At 45.9% G+C, this 22,787-nt stretch overlaps 1 protein-coding gene across 2 annotated transcripts in view; it reads left to right on the plus strand.

Moving 5' to 3' along the window:
• Positions 1–22,787, plus strand: part of LOC149332130 (uncharacterized) — a 75,660-nt gene that overhangs the window by 42,252 nt on the left and 10,621 nt on the right. Inside the window, exon 3 of one of the 2 annotated variants that reach the window (XM_089557083.1) lies at positions 6,679–6,744. The exons of the other annotated variant lie outside the window; for it this stretch is intronic. Coding sequence (XP_089413209.1) covers positions 6,679–6,684 — 6 coding nt within the window. The 3' untranslated portion in view covers positions 6,685–6,744. Of the gene's footprint in view, positions 1–6,678; positions 6,745–22,787 lie in introns of those variants that run through there. 2 annotated transcript variants of the gene reach the window in all.

The raw sequence follows: 22,787 nt of genomic DNA on the forward strand, positions 1-22,787 counted from the left end.
AAAAATGAACAGTGTATGCTGAACGAAAGAGACCAGTTACACAGCCTAGTGTCGAAAATGGAAAAAATGAACAGTGTATGCTGAACGAAAGAGACCAGTTACACAGCCTAGTGTCGAAAATGGAAAAAATGAACAGTGTATGCTGAACGAAAGAGACCAGTTACACAGCCTAGTGTCGAAAATGGAAAAAATGAACAGTGTATGCTGAACGAAAGAGACCAGTTACACAGCCTAGTGTCGAAAATGGAAAAAATGAACAGTGTATGCTGAACGAAAGAGACCAGTTACACAGCCTAGTGTCGAAAATGGAAAAAATGAACAGTGTATGCTGAACGAAAGAGACCAGTTACACAGCCTAGTGTCGAAAATGGAAAAAATGAACAGTGTATGCTGAACGAAAGAGACCAGTTACACAGCCTAGTGTCGAAAATGGAAAAAATGAACAGTGTATGCTGAACGAAAGAGACCAGTTACACAGCCTAGTGTCGAAAATGGAAAAAATGAACAGTGTATGCTGAACGAAAGAGACCAGTTACACAGCCTAGTGTCGAAAATGGAAAAAATGAACAGTGTATGCTGAACGAAAGAGACCAGTTACACAGCCTAGTGTCGAAAATGGAAAAAATGAACAGTGTATGCTGAACGAAAGAGACCAGTTACACAGCCTAGTGTCGAAAATGGAAAAAATGAACAGTGTATGCTGAACGAAAGAGACCAGTTACACAGCCTAGTGTCGAAAATGGAAAAAATGAACAGTGTATGCTGAACGAAAGAGACCAGTTACACAGCCTAGTGTCGAAAATGGAAAAAATGAACAGTGTATGCTGAACGAAAGAGACCAGTTACACAGCCTAGTGTCGAAAATGGAAAAAATGAACAGTGTATGCTGAACGAAAGAGACCAGTTACACAGCCTAGTGTCGAAAATGGAAAAAATGAACAGTGTATGCTGAACGAAAGAGACCAGTTACACAGCCTAGTGTCGAAAATGGAAAAAATGAACAGTGTATGCTGAACGAAAGAGACCAGTTACACAGCCTAGTGTCGAAAATGGAAAAAATGAACAGTGTATGCTGAACGAAAGAGACCAGTTACACAGCCTAGTGTCGAAAATGGAAAAAATGAACAGTGTATGCTGAACGAAAGAGACCAGTTACACAGCCTAGTGTCGAAAATGGAAAAAATGAACAGTGTATGCTGAACGAAAGAGACCAGTTACACAGCCTAGTGTCGAAAATGGAAAAAATGAACAGTGTATGCTGAACGAAAGAGACCAGTTACACAGCCTAGTGTCGAAAATGGAAAAAATGAACAGTGTATGCTGAACGAAAGAGACCAGTTACACAGCCTAGTGTCGAAAATGGAAAAAATGAACAGTGTATGCTGAACGAAAGAGACCAGTTACACAGCCTAGTGTCGAAAATGGAAAAAATGAACAGTGTATGCTGAACGAAAGAGACCAGTTACACAGCCTAGTGTCGAAAATGGAAAAAATGAACAGTGTATGCTGAACGAAAGAGACCAGTTACACAGCCTAGTGTCGAAAATGGAAAAAATGAACAGTGTATGCTGAACGAAAGAGACCAGTTACACAGCCTAGTGTCGAAAATGGAAAAAATGAACAGTGTATGCTGAACGAAAGAGACCAGTTACACAGCCTAGTGTCGAAAATGGAAAAAATGAACAGTGTATGCTGAACGAAAGAGACCAGTTACACAGCCTAGTGTCGAAAATGGAAAAAATGAACAGTGTATGCTGAACGAAAGAGACCAGTTACACAGCCTAGTGTCGAAAATGGAAAAAATGAACAGTGTATGCTGAACGAAAGAGACCAGTTACACAGCCTAGTGTCGAAAATGGAAAAAATGAACAGTGTATGCTGAACGAAAGAGACCAGTTACACAGCCTAGTGTCGAAAATGGAAAAAATGAACAGTGTATGCTGAACGAAAGAGACCAGTTACACAGCCTAGTGTCGAAAATGGAAAAAATGAACAGTGTATGCTGAACGAAAGAGACCAGTTACACAGCCTAGTGTCGAAAATGGAAAAAATGAACAGTGTATGCTGAACGAAAGAGACCAGTTACACAGCCTAGTGTCGAAAATGGAAAAAATGAACAGTGTATGCTGAACGAAAGAGACCAGTTACACAGCCTAGTGTCGAAAATGGAAAAAATGAACAGTGTATGCTGAACGAAAGAGACCAGTTACACAGCCTAGTGTCGAAAATGGAAAAAATGAACAGTGTATGCTGAACGAAAGAGACCAGTTACACAGCCTAGTGTCGAAAATGGAAAAAATGAACAGTGTATGCTGAACGAAAGAGACCAGTTACACAGCCTAGTGTCGAAAATGGAAAAAATGAACAGTGTATGCTGAACGAAAGAGACCAGTTACACAGCCTAGTGTCGAAAATGGAAAAAATGAACAGTGTATGCTGAACGAAAGAGACCAGTTACACAGCCTAGTGTCGAAAATGGAAAAAATGAACAGTGTATGCTGAACGAAAGAGACCAGTTACACAGCCTAGTGTCGAAAATGGAAAAAATGAACAGTGTATGCTGAACGAAAGAGACCAGTTACACAGCCTAGTGTCGAAAATGGAAAAAATGAACAGTGTATGCTGAACGAAAGAGACCAGTTACACAGCCTAGTGTCGAAAATGGAAAAAATGAACAGTGTATGCTGAACGAAAGAGACCAGTTACACAGCCTAGTGTCGAAAATGGAAAAAATGAACAGTGTATGCTGAACGAAAGAGACCAGTTACACAGCCTAGTGTCGAAAATGGAAAAAATGAACAGTGTATGCTGAACGAAAGAGACCAGTTACACAGCCTAGTGTCGAAAATGGAAAAAATGAACAGTGTATGCTGAACGAAAGAGACCAGTTACACAGCCTAGTGTCGAAAATGGAAAAAATGAACAGTGTATGCTGAACGAAAGAGACCAGTTACACAGCCTAGTGTCGAAAATGGAAAAAATGAACAGTGTATGCTGAACGAAAGAGACCAGTTACACAGCCTAGTGTCGAAAATGGAAAAAATGAACAGTGTATGCTGAACGAAAGAGACCAGTTACACAGCCTAGTGTCGAAAATGGAAAAAATGAACAGTGTATGCTGAACGAAAGAGACCAGTTACACAGCCTAGTGTCGAAAATGGAAAAAATGAACAGTGTATGCTGAACGAAAGAGACCAGTTACACAGCCTAGTGTCGAAAATGGAAAAAATGAACAGTGTATGCTGAACGAAAGAGACCAGTTACACAGCCTAGTGTCGAAAATGGAAAAAATGAACAGTGTATGCTGAACGAAAGAGACCAGTTACACAGCCTAGTGTCGAAAATGGAAAAAATGAACAGTGTATGCTGAACGAAAGAGACCAGTTACACAGCCTAGTGTCGAAAATGGAAAAAATGAACAGTGTATGCTGAACGAAAGAGACCAGTTACACAGCCTAGTGTCGAAAATGGAAAAAATGAACAGTGTATGCTGAACGAAAGAGACCAGTTACACAGCCTAGTGTCGAAAATGGAAAAAATGAACAGTGTATGCTGAACGAAAGAGACCAGTTACACAGCCTAGTGTCGAAAATGGAAAAAATGAACAGTGTATGCTGAACGAAAGAGACCAGTTACACAGCCTAGTGTCGAAAATGGAAAAAATGAACAGTGTATGCTGAACGAAAGAGACCAGTTACACAGCCTAGTGTCGAAAATGGAAAAAATGAACAGTGTATGCTGAACGAAAGAGACCAGTTACACAGCCTAGTGTCGAAAATGGAAAAAATGAACAGTGTATGCTGAACGAAAGAGACCAGTTACACAGCCTAGTGTCGAAAATGGAAAAAATGAACAGTGTATGCTGAACGAAAGAGACCAGTTACACAGCCTAGTGTCGAAAATGGAAAAAATGAACAGTGTATGCTGAACGAAAGAGACCAGTTACACAGCCTAGTGTCGAAAATGGAAAAAATGAACAGTGTATGCTGAACGAAAGAGACCAGTTACACAGCCTAGTGTCGAAAATGGAAAAAATGAACAGTGTATGCTGAACGAAAGAGACCAGTTACACAGCCTAGTGTCGAAAATGGAAAAAATGAACAGTGTATGCTGAACGAAAGAGACCAGTTACACAGCCTAGTGTCGAAAATGGAAAAAATGAACAGTGTATGCTGAACGAAAGAGACCAGTTACACAGCCTAGTGTCGAAAATGGAAAAAATGAACAGTGTATGCTGAACGAAAGAGACCAGTTACACAGCCTAGTGTCGAAAATGGAAAAAATGAACAGTGTATGCTGAACGAAAGAGACCAGTTACACAGCCTAGTGTCGAAAATGGAAAAAATGAACAGTGTATGCTGAACGAAAGAGACCAGTTACACAGCCTAGTGTCGAAAATGGAAAAAATGAACAGTGTATGCTGAACGAAAGAGACCAGTTACACAGCCTAGTGTCGAAAATGGAAAAAATGAACAGTGTATGCTGAACGAAAGAGACCAGTTACACAGCCTAGTGTCGAAAATGGAAAAAATGAACAGTGTATGCTGAACGAAAGAGACCAGTTACACAGCCTAGTGTCGAAAATGGAAAAAATGAACAGTGTATGCTGAACGAAAGAGACCAGTTACACAGCCTAGTGTCGAAAATGGAAAAAATGAACAGTGTATGCTGAACGAAAGAGACCAGTTACACAGCCTAGTGTCGAAAATGGAAAAAATGAACAGTGTATGCTGAACGAAAGAGACCAGTTACACAGCCTAGTGTCGAAAATGGAAAAAATGAACAGTGTATGCTGAACGAAAGAGACCAGTTACACAGTCTAGTGTCTGAAATGGAAAATGAACAGTGTATACTGAATACATGATATCCATTACACTGTCTAGTGTCTGAAATGGAAAATGAACAGTGTATACTGAATACATGATATCCATTACACTGTCTAGTGTCTGAAATGGAAAATGAACAGTGTATACTGAATACATGATATCCATTACACTGTCTAGTGTCTGAAATGGAAAATGAACAGTGTATACTGAATACATGATATCCATTACACTGTCTAGTGTCTGAAATGGAAAATGAACAGTGTATACTGAATACATGATATCCATTACACTGTCTAGTACCTGAAATGGAAAATGAACAGTGTATACTGAATACATGATATCCATTACACTGTCTAGTACCTGAAATAAAAAATGAACAGTGTATACTGAACGAAAGAGACCAGTTCCACAGTCTAGTGTCTGAAATGGAAAATAAAGAGTGTATACCGAATACATGAAACCCATCACACTGTCTAGTACCTGAAATGGAAAATAAAGAGTGTATACCGAATACATGATATCCATTACACAGTCTATTGTCTGAAATGTAAAATGAACAGTGTATACTGAATGAAAGAGACCAGTTACACAGCCTAGTGTCGAAAATGGAAAATAAAGAGTGTATACCGAGTACATCAAACCCATCACACTGTCTAGTACCTGAAATGGAAAATGACGAGTGTATACTGAACGAAAGAGACCAGTTACACAGTCTAGTGTCTGAAATGGAAAGTGAACAGTGTATACTGAACGAAAGAGACCAGTTACACAGTCTAGTGTCTGAAATGGAAAGTGAACAGTGTATACTGAACGAAAGAGACCAGTTACACAGTCTAGTGTCTGAAATGGAAAATGAACAGTGTATGCTGAACGAAAGAGACCAGTTACACAGCCTAGTGTCTGAATTGGAAAATAAACAGTGTATACTGAACGAAAGAGACCAGTTACACAGCCTAGTGTCGAAAATGGAAAATAAAGAGTGTATACCGAATACATGAAACCCATCACACTGTCTAGTACCTCAAATGGAAAATGAACAGTGTATACTGAACGAAAGAGACCAGTTACACAGCCTAGTGTCTGAATTGGAAAATGAACAGTGTATACTGAACGAAAGAGACCAGTTACACAGTCTAGTGTCTGAAATGGAAAATGAACAGTGTATACTGAATACATGATATCCATTACACTGTCTAGTACCTGAAATAAAAAATGAACAGTGTATACTGAACGAAAGAGACCAGTTACACAGTCTATTGTCTGAAATGTAAAATGAACAGTGTATACTGAATGAAAGAGACCAGTTACACAGCCTAGTGTCGAAAATGGAAAATAAAGAGTGTATACCGAGTACATCAAACCCATCACACTGTCTAGTACCTGAAATGGAAAATGACGAGTGTATACTGAACGAAAGAGACCAGTTACACAGCCTAGTGTCTGAAATGGAAAATAAAGAGTGTATACCGAATACATGAAACCCATCACACTGTCTAGTACCTCAAATGGAAAATGTACAGTGTATACTGAATACATGATATCCATTACACTGTCTAGTACCTGAAATAAAAAATGAACAGTGTATACTGAATGAAAGAGACCAGTTACACAGCCTAGTGTCGAAAATGGAAAATAAAGAGTGTATACCGAGTACATGATATCCATTACACTGTCTAGTGTCTGAAATGGAAAATGAACAGTGTATAATGAATAAATGAAACCCATCACACTCTGTCTAGCACCTGATAATGCTACGAACTCCTGCGAATTTGAAGTGGTCTCTCGCGATTGCACTGCCGTTGCAACCTTGTGTTTCTTGAAGTAACTTATATCCTGCTGTCCCTTCGTGCAGGTGTGAAAGAGCACTCCACGCTGGGTAGTGGCCCCACCACGACCAATGTCCACGCACCTCCTTGTCCTCGGCCTGGGACTGATATCTCTGCTCCTCCCATCCGTGCCACTGCCTGCGAGGGTGGAGATTACATATGGTCGTTACAACTCCGATGACGCATTCCTCATTCAATGCACGTGACACTGCCATTATTAGTACGGCAGCATCTCTGTGCGGTAGGCCACGCACATGCCAGAAAATGTCTGCCATTCACGAATCATTAATTACCGGGAGGTTACATACGTTTCGCTCACAGAAACAACGCTCCTTTGCGCGCGCCATTACCGACAGGTCCCTTCCCGACCTGTCAATCTCACCGATACGGGGCACCAGGAATCCCAAATGTAACAACCCTCCAACGCTTTTGCGTGCTACTGTATACGTACGCTAAAGCATCCCACAAGTTTTTGGCTTGCGCTTCTACACCTACAACAAAGCCATACCCGTTCAAAAGGTTCCCGGCCATCTTGCCTCGCCGCGCGGCCACCTTTTTCACCGCCGAACAATCGCACCGATCGTGTTTCAAGTTGCGGCTTTGGCATTCCGACCTTTCTTTTATCTGCACGGACGAACCACCATGACGGGGCTGGTGCCCCACGCGCAATCGCACTTCCGCCCTAGTGCGGCCGCTCCACTCCCGATGCCGAGATAACCGCATCCCCCGCGCATGCTCGCTTTCGGTCTTCTTCGCTTCCCTTCTATCAGCACTCGCGGACGCCGACAAGAACCAGAGCCGCACGGTAGCCGAGTGGTCAGCGCGCCAGTTGGCAATGCTTGGGCGAATATCCCCACCGACCTTGGTTCGATTCCCAGCGCAGGCACAGCGGATCGCTGTCGAAAAAACTGCGCCTGGTGATCCCACCAGCGTCACAACTCGGCCGCCGTGTGTGGAGGACAAGGGGAGGATCTGTGCTTTTTCGCACAGCTCTTCTTCTCGCTGTCCCCCGGGTATCCAGAGGGCGGATGCCCGTTGCTCCTGCGGAGGTTTCCCCGGGGGAGGAAGTTTCTTTTTTTCTTTCCCATCGTTCCGAATTCGAGGGAGGAGTGCGCACGCTGCTGCAGGCACCGCAGAAGTCCGCAGCAACCACACACTGACGAGACGTCCGAGAGACACCACGTACACACGCTCTTTTTTTTTTACTGGACGTTTTGTTCCATGAACGTTCATGAAAAACAAAACGTCCAGCAAACAAAAAAAGAAGGGTACGTGATGCCTTTCGGATGTCTGGCCGGTGTTTGGTTGCTATTGCGGACTTCTACGGTACCTGCAGCAGCATGTTGATACTGAAATGCATCCGAAAACGCTACGTACGGTTTTTTTTTAATGCACTCATATCCTGATGTTCCATAAAAAAAAGAGAAAAAGGGCGTACGCAGTGTGATTCGTATTTCTACCCAGTGTGTGCTTGCTGCGGTCTTTCAGGCACCTGCAGCAGCGTGCCCTTTCGTATCATAATATCTAGCACATTCATGAAAGTACGCACAATACAGCGGCTGCACTCCTCATTGTCTCTCTCTGCACTGTCAACATCTTCGTGTCTTGTATTGTTGCTGTATTAGCGCGCGCACTGCACAACGTAAAATTCACTAGCTCTAGTTATTGCTTTGCCAGCTGGTCCATATCGCCTTGCTACAACTGAGCAACGTAAGGTGCAGGCTGCAGACAATCATTGGAATTTACTCTCCTTGTGCGAATGGCTCACCACTTCCAATTATCACAGTCCGTTGCAACTGCCGCATTGATGGCCACTTGCCACAAAAGTCTGCGAGAATCCGGTAAGTGGAAGCGTTAACACTTAGCGAGTCTTCTCTAATTACTGGCCTCCGTCTTGAATGCGCTACGCAGTTCTACATTGTGCAGTTCACGCGGTGCTACAGCAATATTGCATGTCACAAACATGGGGAAAGTGCAGAGAGAGTCGATGAGGACCGCAGCCACTGTAAACAATTTCCTTTTATGATGATCATTTTATATCGTTATACTAATAGGCATGCCGCTGCAAATACCATAATAGACCGCAGCGAGAACACATCAGAAAGACACTAGGCAGACCTCTTTTTTTTTTTTTTTTACGGGACATCAGGATATGAGAGGATGCTAAAAGAATTATCCAGGAACAAAAAACGAGACGCGTACGTCGCGTTTCCGGATGTCCGGTCGATGTACGCTCGCAGCTGTCCTCCACGGCACCTCCAGCACCGTGCCAATCAACGTCCTGCGGTCGCAATCAGTAGTTCCCCGCTGAATTTACTCATGCAGCGCAGTCGTCTCGCGTACACCGTATCTTTGGTTTGGCCCGTGGAAACCCGTTTTTCTCGCGCCGACATTCCGCCGCTTCGATTTTGCAGTTTCTGCATGTTTTAACCTCCATAGCAACTACTTCGCTCTAGAGAAGCCTGCAGGCAGTGGTGCGCAGCTGCCGGGAAACTAGCAAAACGCGACCGCGAAGGATGTATATAGTGAGTGTTCAACTTCAGACTTTACACATCTTTTTTTCTTCTAAAATAGGCTTTCTGTGTTCGAAAAGCACTTTTTTCGCACTGTCGGCGGTGTAGTACATCAGAATGCAGCTACTACGTGCTATCTAGCAAGACGATAAACCAATATTCAATAGCTATCTTCTAAACTGTTACTGTTACAACCCTTGATTATTAAAGGTGCAGTGAAGAAAAATCTGAACACGTTCCGAGCATTGTTAGAAACTGCGACTTATTGTCTTGTGTGGCCGATTTCTCTAATTCAATCGAATTAACGTCCGGCTCCCGCCATTATTTTTTGACTTCTCCCCCGTACGGTGGGCGTAGTCGACCAATGCGTGGAGTGCCTTCAACCAGTCCCGTGGAAGCTTTGCTTTCGCTTTATTTTGTCTTTTTGGTTTCTGCGAATAAATAGTTTCATTCGCAGATAATATAGTCGCAAAATAGGCCCGCACAAATAAAAATACGCGCGGACTATTTGCTACTATACTCCGTCTCACTACGTGTTTGCAGCACTACGAAAGGTAGAGCTCTCTCGTCCAATCAGGATGGCGCGCACTACATTAGTGTGTTCCTACGCGCCTGTTGCTCGATCCACCTGGCTGGACATCAGGTGGCTCGTTCCATATAAAAGAAGGCGTACTGCTAATTAGCTTCTTTGTACATCTAGCAGGGGGCGCTTGACGTCTGTTTATTTTTGTACAGGCAGACGCACTGGCCCCACTTTTTCTTTTTTTTCTGTCGCCACCTGTTTGTATCATTTCCTCTGTTGTCACGTCACAGTTATTTTCAATGTTCCTGCTATGTGTAAATGAATTTATTTGTTCCAGCATGACCACTACACTATTAAGCAAATGCAGGCCGGGGCAGCCGAATGTCGATGTTGGCGAAATGCAAAACCCCATGCGCTGCGTTAAAGTCATCGCACAAGCGGTCAGAATTAATCCGGAGCCGTCTGCTACGGTGTCTGCAATATCTCATGAGAGACGCTGCGAGGGTACTCCGACTTTCGCGCGTACGTTAGCACATTAATGGGGCTCATCACAACTCTGCTGGTTTGTGTCGTCGTCCAGGTTGACAACAATAGATGGTCCTTGGTCAACAGCATCGTCAATGACATGGTCCAGTTTCCTCATCCCATCTTCCTCACTAATAGCATGTTGCACGTAATTCTTCCATTTCTCAGTAGTCACTTGCATGATGCCTTGCCAAACCAGAGGCTCCACGTCTTAGAGCTTAAGCGTCTTGTTTTGACTGGCGACGAAGCCCTTGACATCGCTCCAAACAAACTCTATCGGGTTCGATTGTCAGTGGTAGGGTGGCAAGCGCACATCGAGACGGCCAGCAGCTTCGGCGCTGCAGTCCACACGGTATCGGTCCCCACCTGCGTTCACGTTGTTGCCAAGCTTCATGAGCTCGGCCTTCACCATGTCGCTACTCCACGCGACCCGTTTTCCAGGCAGCCCAGTCTATGTCTTTTTTTGAGGCTAGTCATCCGCCGCACTTTATCCTGCTTCACAGAATGATATGGCGCGTTGTCCATCGCTGTAACGCAGCCGGCTTCTTCAGGGACAACATTCGGCCCGCCTTCAACGTCTGCGTTGTCCACTGGTAAAGCGTTCGCTCGCTCACCTGAGTGAGTTTTGCCCTCCTCTTGGTGAGCGCATTCGTACTTGAACTGCCCCCGTTCTCAACACGAAGCACTTCAAGAAGCCAACTGCGATGGTCTGCTTAGAAAAACAGCGCACTGTCGGTGTAGGGCACACTGACGACACAACCGACTCGGCCGGCGCCATGTTGGAAAATGGCGATGCATCACTACCTCGCAGCAAGCCTCCGCAGAGCTGTGTTCGTACGGGCTTTGTTAATTTCACCAGTGATTGAAGCACTCTATACCACCTGAATCTACCAGTCCACATTATGGTTTGGTTTGGTTTATGGGGTTTAACGTCCCAAAGTGACTAAGGCTATGAGAGATGCCGTAGTGGAGGGCTCCGGAAATTTCGACCACCTGGGGTTCTTTAACGTGCACTGACATAGCACAGTACACGGGCCTCGAATTTCTCCTCCAAAGAAATTCAGCCGCCGCGGCCGGGATCGAACCCACGTCTTTCGGGCCAGCAGCCGAGCACCATAGCCACTGAGCCACCGCGGCGCCTTAGTCCACATTATGCTTTCAATTGCTGTGCTCATTGTTTGATTAATAGTCCTACACTGCTCAAATATTCGAGGGACTATTTTTTGTGTTCCTGCAGCCCTGATTGGACGAGAGTGCTCTGCCTTCCGTAGTGCTGCAAACATCTTGTGAGACGAAGCATACGTATTACTCCGCCACGGCACTGGGTGGCGCGTTGGTCGACTCCGCCCACCGTACGGGGAGAATTCAAAAAAAAAAAGGCGGGAGCCGGACGTTAATTTGATTTAATTAGGGAAATCGACCACACAGGGCAATAAATCGCAGTTTCTAAGAATGCGAGAAACGTGTAGATTGAGTTCCCGCGGCAAAAAGACGAGTTCAGATTTCGCTTCACTGCACCTTTAAGAGGCCTGCAGCCCACAGTAGCATCCAATGTTTTTACAATAATAACGGCTACCCTCAGCGCTGTGGCACAACAAACGTTGTCTGTTTCGACGTCTTACATGCACTAGGGAGTTTGCTGTGCCTCCAAGCTTCTTGAAAGAGCGTGCATTTTGCCTCGATGTAGCCACGTAACTCGCCGAAATAGCCAAGATTTGTTGGCCCACACCGTCGAGGGTAAGCGTATTTTCGAAATTATAAAAACTGATGTAGAAATTACGATAGGCTACAGGGGTCTCAATAACTAAGCAGCCTACTAGTAATAGTTAAAAAGACAGCTAATGAGTATTTGTTAATCAGCCTGCTATTTAGAATGTGTTAGCTGTATTCTGATGTAATACTCAGCTGACAATTCTAAGCCGAAAAAAAGTGTTCTAACTCATTACTTTTATTTTTAAGAAATCCTGTATTGTCTTCGGGGACACACCCTAATGGCCTAGCCTTCTAAAACATTTTCTGCGTACGGTCGTCCACACACCTGCTGAGAGCACTTGCATCATTTAGCTCGGGCCTAGGACCGGAACCAGACCGGGGGAGGTTTCGCAATACATTCCGGCCTGTATGTCTCCGCAGCAGTGAATGCAAAAACTGTGCTCATTTCTTTTTCTTTTTTTATTACAATTATAACGTTCATCCTGCCTTCGACTTCGAATTGCTCACGCAAGGCAACCCTCGGAATATAACATCAGTCTCTCGTACTTTTCATAACACTCACTCTTCACCGAAAGCACACTTGTGCAGTTTTCGAGAATTCAGTTCGGAGCTGACACTTACACTCACCCGATTATTCGGGCCAGTTGCTATAGCATTACGAAATGTAAACGTTACCTTTGACAGAACGAGCACTCGGTTTCCATTCCTTATTCTTCAGGCGGGAAAATCATTTGTAGCATGGTGTTAGTAACAACTTTACTTTCAAGCAAAAAATGAAGTGAAATCAGCTCTTTCCCGGTTGTTGGTTGGGTGGACGATTAGGTTTTCCGTGATTTGCTGAGGGTGTTGTCCAGAGGGGGGGGGGGGGGGGGGGGGGGGGGCTTGGGATGTATCTGCCTGTGTTTGTGGAGGATAGCCAGCAGTACAACGGGCTTCAGACAGTTCTTGTAGAGTGTTACGGACCCACATGCGGAGGAGACTGTTGGTTGAAGTCCCTTGAGGCGGATTTAGGCCCGATTTGTCATCAGCATCAGCCTGACTACGCACACTGCAGGACAAAGGCCGCTCCCATGTCTCTCCAATTTACCCTGTCCTTTCCCAGCTGCGGCCACCGTATTACTACACATTTCTTGATCTCATCCTCCCACTTAACTTTCTGCAACCCCCTGCTGAGCTTGCCTTCTCTTAGAATCCACTCCGTTACCCATCAGGGCCAGCGGTTATCTTGCCTTCGCATTACATGCCCATTTCTGCCTCTTGATTTCGACTAGAATGTCATTAACCCGCGTTTGTTCCCTCGCCCGCTTCCGATTTGTTAACGTCACGCCTATTATTTTTCTTTGCATAGCTCGCTGCGTTGTCTTTAAGCTGAACCCTCTTTGTTAGCCGCCGTGGTGGCTCAGTGGCTATGGTGCTCAGCTGCTAGCCCGAAAGACGCGGGTTCGATCCCGGCCGCGGTGGTTGAATTTCTTTGGAGGAGAAATTCGAGACCCGTCTACTGTGCGATGTCAGTGCACGTTAAAGAACCCCAGGTGGTCAAAATTTCCGCAGCCCTCCACTACGGCGTCTCTCATAGCCTTAGTCGCTTTGGGACGTTAAACACCATAAACAAAACCAAACCTCTTTGTTACCCTCCACGCTTCTGCCCCATAGGTGAGTACCGGTAAGATACATTGGTTGTAGACTTCTCTCTTGAGGGGTATTGATAAACTGCCATATGCGCTTCACCTCATTCTTATTCTTCTAGTTAGTTCCCTCTCATGATCATGATCGGCTGTCACTACCTGCCCTAAACAGCCATATTTTCTTCCTAGACGGTTGAGTATAACTCATTGATCATACTTTGCAGTTCATACCCTGATCGACTTAGCAAGGCAATATCATCAGCGAATCGCAGATTACTAAGGTATTCTCCGCTAAATCTTATCCCCATCTGTTCACATTCCGGGCCCCGGAATACCTTCTGTAAACATGCGGTTAATAGCATAGGCGAGATCGTCTCTCCTTGTCTTATTAGCACGTTTACTCTTTCCTCTTCTATCTTTGTGAGGTGGAATATAGGGCAGTGAGTATACCATTCTGCTAATCACGAATGCTTGTTTGACATTTTTTTGATTAGCCTGATGCTTTGATGTGTCATGACCGTGTGTTTGGACAAACGTTCCCAGATGCGGAGTTTCTGTACCTCCGATACTGGGAGGCCGTCGACCGTCACTTGTATAGAGGGTTTTCCCTTTTTGTGACGGCCCGCAGTCGGGTGGAGCAGCAGGATTCGGTCAGCAAGTGTGCAAGGCCTATACAGGCCACGCAGTCCGTACCGCTTCCGCTTGGAGGCTTTCCCCCATTTCGCCGGCATTTTGCCGTGGTCGTCTGCGTAGGAGTGGGATCCGCTCTAATTTTCGGCCCATGGGTATGGGAGTGGTGTCGAAGAGTAGTGGAGATAAAACTCAGCCTTGAGATGTGCCCCTGCTTTCTAGAGCTAACGAGGGGGATTGTGTGGACCCAAACCATATCTCCGCCGTCCTGTTACTCATAAAGGCCGTTAAATACGCGTGTGTTCTAGCCCCTACACCTCAGTAAGATAGTGCGTTTAGTTTGGTTTCGTGCGTCTGCCGTGTCTCAGGTGTAGAATTTCTTCTGAGTAGGGGTGTGCGAATATTCGAAATTTTCGAATATAATTCAAATATTATTTTTTTATTAATCGTGTTCGATTCGAAATCCACATATTCGTGTTGTTTCGATTATTCGACACGACGTGAATATTCGTGTCTAGCCGAATATTCTACTGAGAGCACCGGCGTTCATTTCGGTCCGCAAGTCCTATCGACAGAGACATAACAACATGGCGGCGCCCAGAGCAATGCGTAACGTTGGGTTCTAGGCACTACAGTTGGGCCATGCAGTAGCTGACTGCACTGGTGAACTTTTTTGTGGCTATACCTGCGAAGCTGGTATAGTGAGAGCAGTGCACGAAATACCTCGCAATACGAGCCAGTTCAGTGCCAATTGAGAGGGCATTTTCTGTAGCTGGAGAAGTTGTTTCAGCTAGAAGGGAACTACTTCTGCCTGACCAAGTAGACCAGCCGACAACCTTTTATGTTCATCCCAGCAACGCGCTTTTGTGCTTATGGCAAGCTAGCCTTGATCAATGCTGTGTCCTAGCCACCTTCTCTGATATTTTCACTCTTCTAAGAACAGTGCTCGAGACTGATACTTTTTGTGCAGCCACACGCACCTTTCGTGCTCATTTCATCACTGATAGTTGAACTGTGATGTTCTTGGGTGCTCAAATAAATGTTTTGTAGTGGTTAAATGTATCTGTCCTTGATTATTCGTATTCGATTCGTATTCGAAAAATTTGATATTCGCACACCCCTACTTCTGAGATTTGAAGCATCACGTCCTGCGTCGTGTACAGTTTGCTTCTAAATCCCAGCCTCGCATGGGGGAAGAGGCTGTGTTTTTGCATGTGGGTTTGGAAACGGCCGAGGATAGCGTGTTCGTACAGTTTTCCTAGGCACGAGGTGACCGACATGGAACGGAGGCTTGCCAATTGAACTGGTTTACCTGGTTTTAGAATAAAGGTGACCTTAGCGTAGGTCCATTCCGGGAGGGGGTGCCCCTCTCCAGTGTTCATCGAAAAGCTTGGTTACGGCTTGAACCAAATTTTCGTCCAGGTTCAGTAATGTTTTGTTGGTGATTTTATCCGCGCCCGGCGCTGACATGGTGCGCAGCTTGTGCATACCTACTCTCACTTCCCTTGTCGATATGTCTTCGTCAAACGCGGGGTTCAGAGGGCTTGAGTATTTGAGGGGTAGGCTTCTAGCTGTGGTTGTGAGATACCCGTCTTTTAAGTTTTGGATCAAAGCGCTGTCTTCCACATTTAATTTCTTGGCGCTGCGATTTACGTTACGTTGTTGGGAGTCTTTAGTGTTTTATGCTTCTAAGAGGCAACGTAGAAGCTTCCACGTGTTTTTCAGTCCCAGATTTGCAACCGCATGGAAGCAAATCCAGATTTGCTTCCATGCAGTTGCAAATCTGGTCCCACTGTTGACGGGTTAGGTGTACTGCGTGTGCTTCAATCTTTTTCCTAAGGCTGCTATCCTTAGTTTAAGAGGCCGTGTTTGTTTTTCAGCCATCTTTTTTGCTTACTGGAGTGTGTTTCCCACATGTGGACAAGTCTGCTGTCCACGATTTTCGTTTCCCGATTACTCGGGATGTGGCACTTCCGACGTCCTATGTGAGTGGATTCACCCAGTTTGCAAGGTTCTCTATCTCAGTAGTGGATTTCTTCCGGAGATTCCTGAATTTATCCCAGTCTGTGATTTTTAGTGTCCTTTTTACAGAGGGAGAGATTGACTTCAGTGCGGAAGTTGTTTGAATGTTGTAGTCGTCGCTGCCTAGGGAGGTCTGCGTGTTGGTTCACAAACACTGTGCGATGTTTTTGGTGATCGTGGGATTGGGTTGGTGTTTAGCTGCGCGCGTTTGTGTATCGTTAACGGGTTAGGGCCTCATTTTGCATTAATGTCCAGTGTTGCGATTCTTTTCTGCACTTTTGCTTGTAACCCCAGCTTGCGTTTCTTGCGTTAAAATCTCCTCGGGATCTTCGCGCGGTTGTTTAGCACTTTTGTAATAACCGCAAGCGGAGGGGGCGAAGGGGGGGGGGGGGCTCCGCTGCTTTTTGTCGCGCTGTACGTGTTGAGGATGAACAAGCTGGGGCTTCTTCTGCTTTGGGACGGAGGGGGAGATGCAACGGTTTGTCTGATGTTGCCATCAGACCTCGGGATGCATCGGGCGGTTGGTGTGTGTGTAGTGTTTTATGGCGCACAGGCAACTAAGGCCATCATGCGCCAAGCATACGGTGTTACGAAAATTTTTCCGCTGAATTTTATAGAAAAGTGAAGAATCATCGGTGGTGTAGGGGGCCTAAAACGTTAGTGCGACCTAGTGATCACATAGGAAAGAATTTCTAGAAATGGCTAATAGTAGAACCTTTAAAGGGGGTTGGAAACCTCAGCAGCTATCTTGTTGTCTTGTTTTGTTAGCAGGAATTGGTCCGTAAGGTGTGTGTGGCCTATTCGGAGATGACAGAGAACCACTGGCTTGAAACGTTCCTGCTGCACACATGACTTCCATTCACCCTAAAGCTATCTTTACCAAGCGCAGTTTGCTATTTACTTCGTTTTTCCAAGGCGAATGCCCTTTTTTTTTGTTAATTTACGTTGTACTAAATTCGTGCAATCCTTAAATGGTATACATTGTTTATTTTGTCTTCCCACAAGCTTCAGCAGCGCACAAATCTGCTCTGTCGTTGCCTTTCATTCTGACATGACTGGGGACCCAGCATAATTTTGTCTTTTGCCATGTTGTGAATGGTGTCACCCAGTGACGGAGTGATTGCACTTCTAGAGTGAAGTGATGTCAGTACCATTAGGGGGCCTGTGTAAATAATACTGTTCGTGAGATTCTCGTTTACTATTTTTCCTGCAGCTGCACAAATGTCAGGACAGCGCCCGTCCTGTGTTTTTCGTGTTCCTTCTGTCCTCGTTCCGTAGCGCTGTTGTGAATCTATTTGTCAGGTAATGTGTCCTGTATATTGAGATTCTGGCATATCTCTTCGAATCGCAATACCAGTGGCCAGGTAGCTTGCGGTTTGTGGGTAAATAATATTCAACAACGACATTTCGCCACGACTGGATAGTATATATGTTTTGGTAGCGATTCTTCTGTATTCAAGGGAGGTTTCATTTATTTCTGCACAGAGGTTGACTATGGGAGTTGTTCTGTATGCGCCACATGAGAGCGCTAGGCCTCAGTTTTGTACTCGATCCAATTTTTACGGCATGACAGACCTGCCCAACCGTACAGTGAACCCATAATCTAATAAGGAACGTACCAAACTGACAGTTGCAGGCGGAGTGCTCAGGCGGTCGCATTTATGATAAGGACATCAGCTTTATCTTGTTGTGTTTTGATGAGCAAGTGGTAGGAAAGGTGATAACTCAATCGGCTGGTGATTCGGGCGTCAGTCATGTTAAGGGTTCCCCTCTTCGACAGGCCGTGATTGCATATAGCAAATCTGCGAATTAAGCCTGCCGTTAATTTCGGTTTCCTTGTCTAGGAGTTCTATATGAGGGTGGCACCCAAAGTGTCTTGTATATATAGAGGCCAAAGATTCCGAGTCTGTTGGCCAGGGGTGTGTCGCAGTGTATGCGTAGAACCCGAGGAAGTTGTCTGATCACGTGGAGTGATCATTTGAATGGAAAACATTTAAGGCCCATAAAGGTCAGTTTCGAAGTGATAATATCAATTGTATATTGTAAAGTATTTTATGCCTCTCCTATGGAGCCTTTTGTCGTCCATGAAGTGGTGTCGTAGGTGTATAGTGCCGCGCGGAGGTCAGGTATGATAGTGGGCTAACGCTATTTTCAGTAGGAGGGAGCAGAGAACTGCACCTTGTGGAGTGTCACCTTTATTAACCCTCCCAATCCAGAACACTCCACAAGGTGCAGTTCCTGGCTAAACAACTCACCAACATACCTGAGCTGGATGGGGACGGATGGTATAGTGCTGGCTGGAAAACATGTTCAAACAGTTTTTTCACGCAACTGATGAGGAAGACAGGGCAAAGGTTTCGGAGGATGACTGCCTTGCTGGGTTTGGGAATAAAAGTGATGTGTGCATGTTTCCAGGTGGAGGGCAGCGCTCCATCAGTTCCTAAAGTGAGGTGTCGTCAAGGTTGCGGAGGACCCTGTGTGTCATGTGGTCTGGTCCGGGGGTTGTTGGGCGGCGTATGGTAATCAGTGATCGTTCGACTTCATCAAGGGTGTTGTCCTTGTCGAGGTTCGGATTAGGCCGAGGGGGCCCAGGACAAGTGATTCCGTCCCAATCGATAGAATTGTTTTCGCAGTGCATATGTCTTGTAGAGTTCGGTTGATGTCAGTGCCCTTTTTGTAGATCAAGGTAGCGAGACGATTCTCGCAATCACAAAGAGAACAAGGAAGAGGAAAGCCTCTGGGTGCTTTCATGGCGCGATTCATGACGCCGTGAACCAACGCTCACGTGCTTTCTCTCAACTGAACGAGTGAACTGCGCACTCCTCGTAACGAGCGTAGGGGATGGGTGGCTCGCTGTTCGGGATAGGAGTGCTGAGGGTAAAGGGGGGGGGGGGGGGGGAGGGAGTGACGGCAGGGGGACAAATGCAACAGAGGTCCGTGTCCTTCCCTTTTCTGTCTACTGCCGATCTCGGCGGCTTAACTGTAATGTGTCAAGGTGATTTTGCATCGGTTTTTCACCAGACGGCGGCGCTGTCGGGGGAGGGGCTTAGAGTCAACTTCAAATTGCAATTTTTAGCTAAAATGCCCACGTAGAGCCCTGCTTCTTTTTTTAAGTATGCATAACAACGGTCGTGGCTAGAACGCCACGATTTGTTGGGAGATCATAAATGACCCCTTTAATGTACAGGTTGCTTGTTCCTGCGTAACTGCGTTTGGTGTGGAATTCTTCTGTCTGAATGTATTTTTCGACTCCTTGGTGAGTGGTATATGGTGTAAGTGACGGTGGAGATGAGCCTGTTGGTTGTGAATGGCCTCTTAGGGGGGGGGGGGTACGCTTTCTGGACGACGTATATCTTCGTTCGTGTCCTACTGACATGCACTGACGGATGACTATGTGAGCAGCCTATCCGTCAAGCTCACCAAGACAGCACAGGCATAGCTGTGTGTGCCCACCCTCCGCCATTCCTAGAAAAGCTTTTCCCGCCAAAAAAATAAAACGGTTGAAAGTAATCGCTCGTTCTGTTTGTCGTCTCTCTGCTTCAGGCCTTCCTGTCAAGGTTATCGCTTCACTTCAAGAATCACACACAAGCATGATTGCTCTCTCAGTATACCAAAAACAGGTTTCCTTGTGATACTTCATATATATCACGGCTGCAACACCGCTATCGCTGTATGCATGAGAAGCACATACTAAAGACATATAAAAAAACTGCGCTTTCCGCAGTCCTGTTGCTACTCGCCCCACTGTCAGAGTTTGTGCTTCGTCTACAGACCATTCAGTAAACTGTGCTGCATTCTTGCGCGGCCTGAAATGAATGATGTGCTCACCGTGTGCTTGTCTTCGGTGAGCTCTGCCATCCGAAGCTGCACTTCGAGCTACGTGGAGAACACGTCCAGCACCTCCAGGCATCCAACGCCGCGCTCGTAAACAGTCGTGTCCTGCGCAAATTCGTTACGGGGTCTTCAAACAGCAACCCTGATGTCACACTTTTCCAGAGCACATGGCTAGCGCGGTGCGAGCAACGGCGAGCCCCTACTGCAGCTGCGTCGGCGCGTCTTTTCAGTAATGCAAGTTTGGATAGCTTCGTGGCTTGTATACTATAAGTAGCACTTGAGAGAAAACGCTCGTTCTGTCGTCGTCTCTCTGCCCCAGGTAGTTTTGTGAAAATTAGTCATTCCATTGCAAAAATCACACTGAAGAGCATGATTGGTCCATCATTAATACACCAAAAATGGTTGCCTTGTGAAAGTTCATAAACATATGGTTACAACACAAGTGTGACAGTACGGGGAGCGCATACTAAACGCATCCAAGAAAAGATGTCAGGGTTTTAACTTGGTTAAACCTACTAGTGCGAAAGCTCTAGTTTTTGCCTATACCAAGTATTCTTTGGTCCCAATAGGCTAAGGTCAAATTTCGGGTGTGGCCCGGGTCATACTTTGGAAATGCCTCAATTCAAATTTGGAGGTCGCCATCGTGTTTGGCTTGGTCAATTATGGTTGGACATAGATTTTGGTACAAAGTTGAGTGAAACCGTGGGTAGGGTGTGTGCCTCATGTAGGGCATTTTTGGTCAAAGAGAAATACGCTCTGTTTAGCGTTTGACCTTTCGCCACATCCGTGCGCAGTGCGCATTTGAAAGGAGGGGTACATAAGGCGCGCTTCCCCATAGAACAGGCGCAGACACTCGCCATAGAAGGAGAAGAAAAGGCAACAGTCGGACGGCACAGAAACACCCTGGCCAATCCCCCGCCATGGGTATGTGCCATTAAGCCTGAGGACATCGTCATCATCATCAACACCGATCCAGAAGTGGTAGCTTGGGAGTTGGCTGAAAAGCAGCGAGAGCTTTTCGCTTTGAGATATCCAGGCTTAACCTTAGCTAAGCCACAGCCAAATTTTTTAGTCGGTGTTTCGCACTAAAATTTCACTCTACGCTGTCCTGCTTTTACTCGTCCGACTGTACGTGCTCGTGCTTCGTCTACAGACCGTATAGCTGTGGGTGCGGCATTCTCGCGCGGGCTGAAATGAGTGAGCTGCTCACCGTGTGCCTGTCCTCATCGACGGTGAGCTCTGTGCCGTCCGAAGCCGCACTTGGAGAACGCGTCCAGCACCTTCAGTCATCCAACGCCGCTTTTGCATACAGTCGTGACCTGCGCAAGTTCATTAGGGGGGCTTGACACAGCAGCCTCTTGGCAGCCATGACGTCACACTTTTTCACAGCACGCGGTTAGCCCGGTGTCACCTACGGCGCGCCCCTGCTGCAGCTGCATCGATGCGTCCTTCAAGTAGCGGAAGCACGGATAGCACAGTCACCTGGTGTACTATATGGTAGCTGGCCACTTCAATCTGCTGCATTGCAATATGTAGTTTTGTGACCGGCGAAACAGGACGCAGGGGGTATTTGCTCGGATAAAAATTGTTGCAAAAGTTAGAGTGTGCCTCCACCGTGTAACACATCGTGTGTGGCGCTGACGAGCTGTGATACCCTTTCGAAAGGACAGCAATCTCTAGAGGGCATGGGTCAGTGCGGCACAGCTATCTCGATCGACATAAGACACTTTCGGAAAACTACTTTCTTTGCTCGGACCATTTCGTCAACGTCGGCTGCAGGACAAGTCTCACACTGTTGAGGACCCTCGGAAAACATCATTGAAACGAGAGCACTTCAAACCTGATGCTGGGCCTTCCAATTTCTCAAGAATATTCGACTAGTTGTACGCTTCGGAAGAACAGATGGAAAGAAGTGCATGCTATTTCATCCATTAGTGGGGTACAAGCGAAAGCCCTGTGAACCAGCGTTGATTCCTCTCCCGCAGGAAGCGCAGGGGACACTGCAGTGGCCGATGATTTATCATTGGACACGTCTCGGAATCCTCTCAATGTCCATCACACTTGGCTAGCAGCCTACTTCCTTAATAGGAAATGGTTTGCATACCATGCTAATGAAACTAAATAGGACGACCATTGGTCAGATGACTTCGCAACTCTTTGGCCACCGGGCACGATCACATATGTTCCATTCGCTAAATACGCAACATACCCCGGCTAAATATACATGTATGCTGTGAGGGCCTACTTTTGCGACAGTTTTGCTTTGGATGCAGTGCTTTAAATGCCCACAACGTGCTTTCGACGATTGACGCCTCTCGCGGCGATTGTTTTTAGCAGGGTCACCACCTCGAAAAAGCGTTGGCGTATTCTGCTCGAGCTGAGAAACGTAAATCCCAAATTTTTCTCCGTGTAAGCATGCCATGTGCAAATTCTATTTATTTTAAGCTGAAAGACAGGTTTGGAAGTGGCACCCGGCTTATTTCTCCTGGGCTGGCGGGGTTTGTAATCGCCTCTATGCAGGTGGCGGAAATGAATCGCCATTCGATGTTGCAAGCGTTCTTGGAAGGAAAAAAAAATCACAAGTCACAAAATCACAAATCAATCTAGCGCTTGCGGGTCGATGGTCATGTCATTATGTATTGAAAAAAAAAAAACAACAACAGATAGCCCTAGAAAAAATTACTGGCTGTGCTCCAGGAAGAAGGGTGGCAAAACGCTGAGGGGAAGTCGTGTTAGTTAACTCCTGCGAT

This window comes from Amblyomma mixtum, chromosome 8 (genome assembly GCF_055824585.1).
Source record: "Amblyomma mixtum isolate Tamu chromosome 8, ASM5582458v1, whole genome shotgun sequence".
Lineage (NCBI taxonomy): Eukaryota > Metazoa > Arthropoda > Arachnida > Ixodida > Ixodidae > Amblyomma > Amblyomma mixtum.